At 42.0% G+C, this 8,923-nt stretch overlaps 1 protein-coding gene across 1 annotated transcript; it reads left to right on the top strand.

Annotated features, from left to right (window-relative positions):
* Window positions 1-4,395: 4,395 nt before the first annotated feature.
* On the top strand, window positions 4,396-6,518 carry LOC147431419 (uncharacterized). The gene is made up of 5 exons (XM_086494391.1): window positions 4,396-5,028; window positions 5,493-5,546; window positions 5,606-5,864; window positions 5,956-6,312; window positions 6,391-6,518. Exons 1-5 carry the CDS (start codon window positions 4,396-4,398, stop codon window positions 6,516-6,518), a joined length of 1,431 nt encoding a protein of 476 aa, XP_086350517.1.
* The last annotated feature ends 2,405 nt before the right edge of the window (window positions 6,519-8,923 follow it).

Below are 8,923 nucleotides of genomic sequence, written 5' to 3'. Positions count from 1 at the left end.
GCATAAGACCTTAGGGTTAGCTTCATTGAAGACCTCCAATAATGTGTGTAAAAGTCCTTTGACCTTAGGCAAGCTAGGGCTGAGCTTGAGGTGGGAAACCGGCCTAAGCTCGAGGTGCTTGTCCTGCTTAAGGTGCTTGTCGTGCTTGAGGTGCTTGATTAAGATGCTTGAGGTGCTTGGCTGGCTCCATGCTTGAGGTGCTTGACTTGCTACATGATTAAGGTGCTTGAGGTGCCTTGAGATGCTTGCCTGAGATACTTGTGGGAACACCCCCTAGTTCAAGTGCTTTGTCATGCTTGATAACTAAGGGGCTTGCTCATCCAAAGTCAAAAAGATCCCTACAAGGAGGGGGGTGAGCCTACAAGGGGGGGGGGGGGGGAAGAGAGAGAACACACACACACACACACACACACACACACACACACACACACACACACACACACACACACACACAAGGGAAGCCCCAGCTTGAAGAGGCAGCAAGGACACTTGTCAAGTTCCTCCCCATGTTGCCCTCATGGTGTGCCTGAAGCCTATTGGTTGGCCACCCAAGGGGTCCAATGATAATTTAGGATATTTAATTAATTGATTTTTCATTTATCAAGTCCTCTCTCTCAAAGGGGAAAGGGGGACACTTGTCCCAAGGCTACCCATGTTGCTTGTAATGGCTCCTGCTTGTGATTGGCTAGGCCTGGAGGGGTCCAATGAGCTTCAAGCATGAGCTACAAGGGGGGGTCGACCCAAGCAATCTAGGGGGGTGCTTAGGGGGTATACTCACCCACACACACTCACAAACACTCTCATTGTGTGCTATGCAAAGTGCAAGAGCTCCATCTCCTTCTCCAAGCTCCTTGAGAAGTTGAGAGCCTACACCAACTCTCTTGGCTATGGAATGCAAATCCAACCAAGAGCTATGCTTCAATGCTTAAGCTTGCCATCTCCTCCTTCTTCATTACTATGCTATTATGTATGCTAGCAACAAGAGTATGATAAGTGAGGAACTACTTCTTTCTCCTATGAAATGTTTCTTCTTCCTCTTCCCTACCCTCATTCCCTGTTAGCTCTCTCCACCTTCGAAGGTGTTTGAGGTCTTGGGATAGTTAATGATTTCTACAAGTGCATGTTATGCTTATTGCAAGAAGGCTAATGGTTTATTGCAAGTAGATTAATTACTTAATGCAAGTAGATTAATTGTATTGCAAGGTAGATTAATTATTGCTTTAAGCACAAGTTGATGCATAAAAAGTATACATCTTCATGCACTCAAATGATTTAGGGAACACAAAGATTAATGATGTTCACAAGTTCTTGATTGTTTCCAAGCTAAGATTGATTGTACCAAGTCTCTCTTAATGAGAGAATCTATAATACAAATGCCTTTTGGAGGGGGGACCGGCTCCACATAAATCCGGTCCTCAACTGTTGTCATATTCTCTACACTCTCTCTCTTGTAAAAGTATTGTTCATGCCTAGTTAATTAAATGTTATGATAGAGTTGCTACTACCAATTAAGTTCACCCTCTATGCTCTCAAAATTGCTCACTCTAATTCTCTTAATTCCGCTATTCTCTAAGTTCATAGGCCATTTCCATTACATATTGCAAACAACTGCAATGCATAATCTCAAAGTGAATTGGACTTGCTGCTTTGCTTGCCTTAAAAGTTCAAGAGCAAGCATCGTTGTCATCTTGCAACCTGACTACATACAAGCCATCCTAAACACAAATCAACTAATTGTGCAACTCCTTAGTGTCATTGATGTCACAATCAACGTCACAAAAACAGCAACTGTGTTTGCAAGAGGCCTGCTTCATAGAAGGTCGCTACTCGACAATCCACTAATCCACTGGTCAACAAAGCAAAACATGTCTCGGCCACCTTCGTTACTTGCAAACACGCCACTAGCAGCAGTGCTAGCATACAACATACAAAATAATCCAATTCTCAAGAAGTACAGGTGCATTGCTGAGCAGCCAAACAAAAAGACATCTATCTGTATTCTATCAGCATCAGCTGTACATAATATCGTAAGGGACCACTCAGAGAACAATCCATTTGAACTTATGCAACAAGCAGAAGCACAATGTGAAATTAGCATATTGCAAAATTTGTTTAGCACAACAAAGAGAACTGCATTTACTGCTAAAGACAAACACGAGTTTGGTTCCATACAAATACGCGATACCACTTCTCTAAGCGAGCGAACAGTCAGCTTTCAATACAATGGACCTCCGTCTCATGAATCTGAAGTACATGATATTACATTAGAATCAGGGATATTCCCTTTCCTCTTCCCCACGGGAAAAGGAAACTACCAAGGAGAATTCGACCTTAGTGAATACATTAGAATGAGAATCAGAACTTCCTTCTCTGTGTACACATTGCACAAGCCATATTTGCTCATGATGTACCAATTGAAACAAGATATCATGATTGCAAACTCCACAAATAGTACATTTTTGCAAAGGGATATTGATAACTACAAATGAGCACACACCGCGACATCTACATATGATGCAATAAAGCATATTATTCGATACAATCTCCCAGACACAATGCCAAGTACTCCACCATGGCATCGACGAAACTTGAGAGACCTCATAACAATGGTGGACACATCTGTTCTTGACATTCACTGCTGATGAGGTTTCCCAAACAAGATGGCAAGAAGTCATCACAATTGAAAAACTTGCTCAAGGCTACAACCAAGACTTCAAGTGGAACGATTGCCCTGTAGAGTGTGCAACACTGTTTCACCTTCGCTTGCACGCATTCTTGAATAAGTACACCATCAATGGAAGCAGCATAATTGGCCATGTAGAGCATCACATGGTGCGCTACGAAGTGCAAAATCGAGGCTCACTGCATGCACATGTCATACTGTGGATATCTAACGAAGATCTGTGCCGAGTTACAAACAAGATTGCTGCATACATACCAGCAGAATCACAAGACATCTTCACCACTGAGCTACGGACCCTTGTTACCACAAAACAGATACACAGGTGCAGAGACTCTTGTAGAGTCATGGGATCAGGTAGAGTGTGCAAATACGGCTTCCCATTTGAACCACAATACAACATGACTTCAACTATGGATGCCTGTACTGCTAGATGGCTTTACTACCGTCCTGGATATGACCATCGAAATGTTGTCCCATACCATCCCACAATCTTGCTCCTACGGAAGGCACACATGAATATTCAAAGAGTCACAAATTCATCTATATCGCATTACCTTCTCAAATATGCAATGAAACCAGAACCCCTTGGAAAACTAAACCTCTCCACAGATGATGCAGCAAGGCTTGGACTTCACGGCTTGGACAAAGTAAAGCTTCAACTAATTGCAGCGTCTATATTATCAAAGCCAATATCTGCAAGAGAGGCAGCAATCAAATGTTTGAAGATTCTAATCATCACAAGGAGTGAACGGGTTGAATACATTGACTCCTCTCGACCATCACTACGGCAACGGTTGCTATCTCGTAGCCAGACTATAGTCATGCATCCAATTGATTTATATTGTGCAAGGCCCCTTCATTTTGAGAAGATTACATTCTATGACTACCATAGAAGATACAAAATTCTGAAGCCACACGAACATTCTCCTGTAGTGAGTTTTCGCGATGCGTACAACAACAATATCATAGAGAAACAACGCCTCGTAAGATTTACAGAGTATGATCCTGGCCATCAAACAGAGGGATTCTTCTTCAATGTCTTGTTGCAAAAACTTCCCTTTAAGAATGAGATGGAACTTCTATCACCAACCAACACATCCTCTTCTTACTTCTTGGAGTGCAAAATCCGACGGATGATTCTTGATGATGAAGACTTGGAGATGTACATAAATGAGCACACCCAACGCAATATGCTCGTCTCTGAAAATTTAGGACACACTTTAAATCTCATAAAACAAAAGTTCATCCTCAATCGTGAAGATCCACTCACTTGTACAGTGAATGACATAGTTGAACCAGGAGTATGTCAAAGTCGTGCTAGAATGTTGAAGCTACTACAAGAGTTCGCTGAGACCAACAATGCAGTTCTAACCTCTCAACAACAAGAAATCTTCGATCGTATATCAGGCCTTAGTAATGGCCTCCATGTCATTACAGGCATTCCAGGATGTGGAAAAACATTCCTCATAAAATTCTTCACCTCAAGCTTCATAAAAAAAAAAAAGTCCGTTATCCTGACTGCATCAATGGGAGCAGCGGCTGCTTGCCTTAGCAGCCTTGCAACTATAGTCCACTATCAATTCAGGATTCCTTGTTCCAAACATCAATTCCCACAAGCAATTCATCCCACAGATGAAAGATTTGTTGCTATACATAGTGCCAACGTCATTATTATAGACGAGATGTCAATGTTAACGAGTACAATCTTCAATATGGTCATTCGCCAGATAGTTAACATCAACAACGGAACACTTCTTGACACATTCAGTCAGAAGCTCATCTTGCTTTTTGGGGATTTGGCGCAACTTCCTCCAGTCTTCCATCACCAGGAGCCATTATGCCATGTTTTCAACATACAAAACTCAGCTTACATCGTTGCAGCCACTACCCACAACATGACCTTCTCAGTTCGCCATGCTGCAGACCCCGCTTATGTCCAATTCTTGGATACGATCAGTGTCAAGAAACCTACAGAACAACAGATAGCAGAAACACTTTCACAATGTGTAATTAATGAAAATGAACTCCTACGAGTAATCGATGATGCTACTACACTGATATGTACTCATAGGGAGGACGTATATAAGTACAACAACTTGATTCTACAAAAGTCCTTCTCGGCATCTGATATTGTTGCCATTCCATTGAAGACCAATGCTCTTGATGAACCATTGCTGCAGGAATGGCTCCAGGGCAAGGCATTCCATGAGATGGACAATACTGCATTTGGGGCTAGATGTATGATTACAAAAAACATTAACTTGGCTATGGGTGCTGCGAATGGATCCACTTGTCGTATACTTTCCTATTCATACGACTGTACGGGTCAAATTGCTGCTATAGAAGTAATGCTACTTTCCACTAATACCACCATGACAGCTCGAAGGACTAAACATGCTACAAGAGCAATCAATTGCAAATGGTTCCACAAAAGCACATTCCCTTTGTCACTCACGTACGCAATCACTGGACACAAATCTCAAGGAGCTATGATATCAAAGAAAGCCATCCTCATTATAAAACAAGCTTTCCCCCCAAGATTGGCATACGTCATGTTCTCTCGTGTGACAGAAAGACGCCATCTCAAAATATTGAACATCCCAACCCCAAGGATGTTCTAGCCAGCCAGTAGAACACTCCCCCAATGGTCAGACATTTCCTCGCTTGATTTTAGATATTTCCTCGCTTATTTAAAGACATTTCCTCGCTTTTTTTTCACAAACAAGTCCTCTACCTCTTTCGGTCTTTCATCTCGTAAGGTGCATGGACTACACAGTCAATTCTTTGACGACAGTTTTCTTGACTGCAGATTTCCTTCATAGCAAGTAACAACCTCCAGCACCTCCTCATGGACACCAATCAGGTAACCATTCCTTGAATTAATCTATTTTGTAACTACATTTCATGCCATTCAATATGTAGAAAACTCAACCATCATATTCCTCTTTCTCTATCATTCAGATATTTGATAAATTCATCAACATTGCAGCTACCTCAAAACCAAAAAACAATTATTCTGTATACCCATCTTTAAATCAAATGCGACTGGAAAATATGGCTGGCGAGACCCCGACTGCATTCATTGAAGGGTTCCGCACGACTCAACTCCTCCACTCATACATCAAGAAATGTAGCAATCGAAACAAAGAATATAGAAATAACGAGCTAAAGTTGGCAACAGGTACTTCGACCTCTTCATATTCTTGTATTGCAAACACTAAAAATTAACAAATTTGGTTGCTTCTACAACATGTAACCTTCTTTTTCTACAAGGTTACAAAAAGAGATACTGCTATCGTTGGGCATTGACTTTGATGAGTCAAACAAACTATTGCTAGACACAGAATCCCAAGAGATACTGAACACAAAGACTGCTGGAATCACCACCTATGCAATCGAGATGCTGCAATACGGTTACAAAATTTCCCTCGACAAAATGGTCGTTCTCGACAAGAATACAACAAGCCAGGCACTTTCCAACATGGTCAAAGAGTTTGGGAACGAATTCAAAGGGAACGAGAGAGCAATCTTAACTGATGAGAAATTCATATGGCATTTTAATAGAGACCTTTTTGATGGCCAGTTCGGTGAGACAACCGATCCATTTCGAAAGCTTGAACCACTACATGGTAACCATATGCACCTCTTATAGAATATAATTATCTGATTATTATCTGCTTGCATACTAATTGAGCACGTCACTTCAGTGCAGGACATCGACAACGAAACCAACAAGGAGATCCCCAACAACATAACAACTTCACAAGAAGAAGCAACACGTTCCGACACTGCTCCAACTCCCAAAAGACAACGACAGACGAAGAGAGCTTCATAGTTTACTCTATTAGGTGCAAAATCAATAACCGTGTTTACATAGGCATGACATCTGAGCTAGGAAAAGAGCACACATGACAAATCCACCAAAACGGATGAAACATGATGTGTTGTCATTTCCCCCATTTTGTCAAAACTTTGAGTTTCATGTATTGCACAATACACACGATAGAAACACTGCTATTGCATTGGAAGCACAAGAGATAATTACTCAAGATGCAACATCCACCAAAGGATACAATAATTTGAAGGGACATCCTCCAAACTGCAAGAAATACTATAATTTAAAACACCATAGAAAAATATAGCGTGCAATGAAACTTAGTCTTTGATGTAAGGTAGCAAGTCTCGTTCAGTTTTCTCTTCTGTATTCAATTACTTCTCAAGAGTCTTCTCCTCTAATATCTGTGATAATTTTTATGTTATGGTGCTCTATTATCTGTGACACTTTCTTTAAGTTATGTTTTGTTCAGGTTATGTTCTGCAATTCTTTTTCCCTGATGTCATATTGTGTTTAGCTCATGTTCTTGCTTTCCTCTACAAGAACATCATTCAGCTTTCAAATTTTAGGATTCAACCACTACATGTACTATAGCTCAATGGCTGATCAACATACTAGTCCGTCCACATTACCTAAATGTATTGCAATAACACCAAGAGAAACAAACAATCCATTCTAGCAACCCCATGTCTAATTCTTCTACAAAAAATGATCAGCTAATAAGAAACAATCATGTAGCAACAACTTATATATTTTACAAAAAAATTTATACATGTACAAATGCTGCACCTTGCCTTCAGCACAAAATAATAGTATTCCTTGCTCTTGCTTCTCAATAACTCATTCTGGCACTCTCCAACTTTATGCCTTCTCCAACTTCATGCCTTGTCCTCCAAAGCTTGGCAATCAAGGCATACTAGTTGATATAGATTGCAATGAATTAAAGCGCATCGACCATGCACTTGATATACAAGTTGCTAGAATTTTTAAAAACTATGTGTAGTTAAACACACATGTATCTTCTCATACCATGCACCAGGGTCTTGCTTTAAAGCATACAAAGTCTTTTTTCAACCTACATACTCTATTCCCTTGCCCTTTTTGAATATAACCACAAGGTTCTTTTAAATATTCTTCTCATGATTCCAAATCATAATATTTATTTCCAAATAATTTACATTCAAACCATTATGCAATGTGCCAAACGCTATGATTCCAAATCATAGTATTTGTGTCCAAATAATATGCTTTCCAATCATTATGTGGTGGGCCAAATGCTATGAATATTTGATAAATCAATAACTTTAACTCGAGAAGAAATTTGTGATCAACACAAGAAAAATTGTGTTATGTAGTTTGATAACTTTAATATTGTTCCTATATGTCTTTATGCTAGTTGGTCATAAAGCAAGTCATTTTTAAATTTCTTTACCAAAACCTATCAAATTTTATATTAAAGTAAAGTACACAAGATCAGACTAGCATGAACGTGCCTTCCCTTTGGATGAGCACCTCTTTATATTAGAAAATCGGTACAAGACCTTCACATAACTAAATGACGATTCACATGATCGGAAGCACACAAGACTCAGAGGACAGACGAAGGATCATCCATATCATGATGGCCCTTCATCTCTTCCCCCCCCCCCCCGGGCCTTCCACCGTGGGAACCCTCCCCAAGGGGGGCTAATTTTATAAAAAATGTTATAAAAAAAGAAGGCCTGAAGGTGGTGGGCCTGTCGCCCCCCACCTCCGTCGCCTCCATCCCCCCTTGACCCATGCACAACAGCGCGTGGGGGGATGGACCCCCCCCCCACGCGCTGCACTCACCCCCCCTCACACACCCCTACCCCCCGCCCCCTCTCTCTGTCGGCAGAGAGAAAGGGTGGGGGGTCTCTCTCTCTCCCCCCCCCACTCCCAGCTCCACTCAGCCGCCCCTACACCCTACACCCCCACCCCCTACCCACATGCTACCCCCCCCCCCCCCCCCCCCCCCCCCCCCCCCCCCCTCCCCACCTTCTTCCCTCCATTATTGGAGGGAGAGAGAGAGAAGACAACAAGAGGGGGGACTTGCTGCCCCCCCTCCCCCCCCCCCCCTCGTTAACCTGCAGAAACAAGGGAGAGAGGGAAGCGCCCTCTCTCTCCCTCTTTCTCTTCTCGCTCTCTCACCCTCCATCTCGCCATCTCTCACTCTCTCTCTACCGCCAGCCTCCCCCTTCACTCACCCGCTCTCTCTCTCTCTCTATCTCTCTCTCTCCCTCTCTCTCGTTCTCTCACCTTCCCTCTCTTAGTCTTTTACTCTCTCTCACTTTCACTCTCTCTCGCACACACAAGTACTCACACACACTCTCTGTCACACCCACATACACATACACTCGATCTCTCTCTCACACACACACTCTCAC

The sequence above is a fragment of the Adiantum capillus-veneris genome, chromosome 21 (genome assembly GCF_014529385.1).
Source record: "Adiantum capillus-veneris isolate H3 chromosome 21, ASM1452938v2, whole genome shotgun sequence".
Taxonomy (NCBI): Eukaryota; Viridiplantae; Streptophyta; class Polypodiopsida; order Polypodiales; family Pteridaceae; genus Adiantum; species Adiantum capillus-veneris.
Note: the sequence above shows the minus strand (reverse complement) of the source record. Positions and strands in the feature narration are given on the sequence as shown.

Bases quoted from the DNA above. Each gene is read 5' to 3' on its own strand.
- LOC147431419 (XM_086494391.1), top strand. From the start codon at position 4,396: ATGGTCATTCGCCAGATAGTTAACATCAACAACGGAACACTTCTTGAC. The intron at 5,029-5,492 runs GTAATGCTACTT...TCTTGACTGCAG, and splicing joins GTCAAATTGCTGCTATAGAA to ATTTCCTTCATAGCAAGTAA. The intron at 5,547-5,605 runs GTAACCATTCCT...TTCAATATGTAG, and splicing joins TCCTCATGGACACCAATCAG to AAAACTCAACCATCATATTC.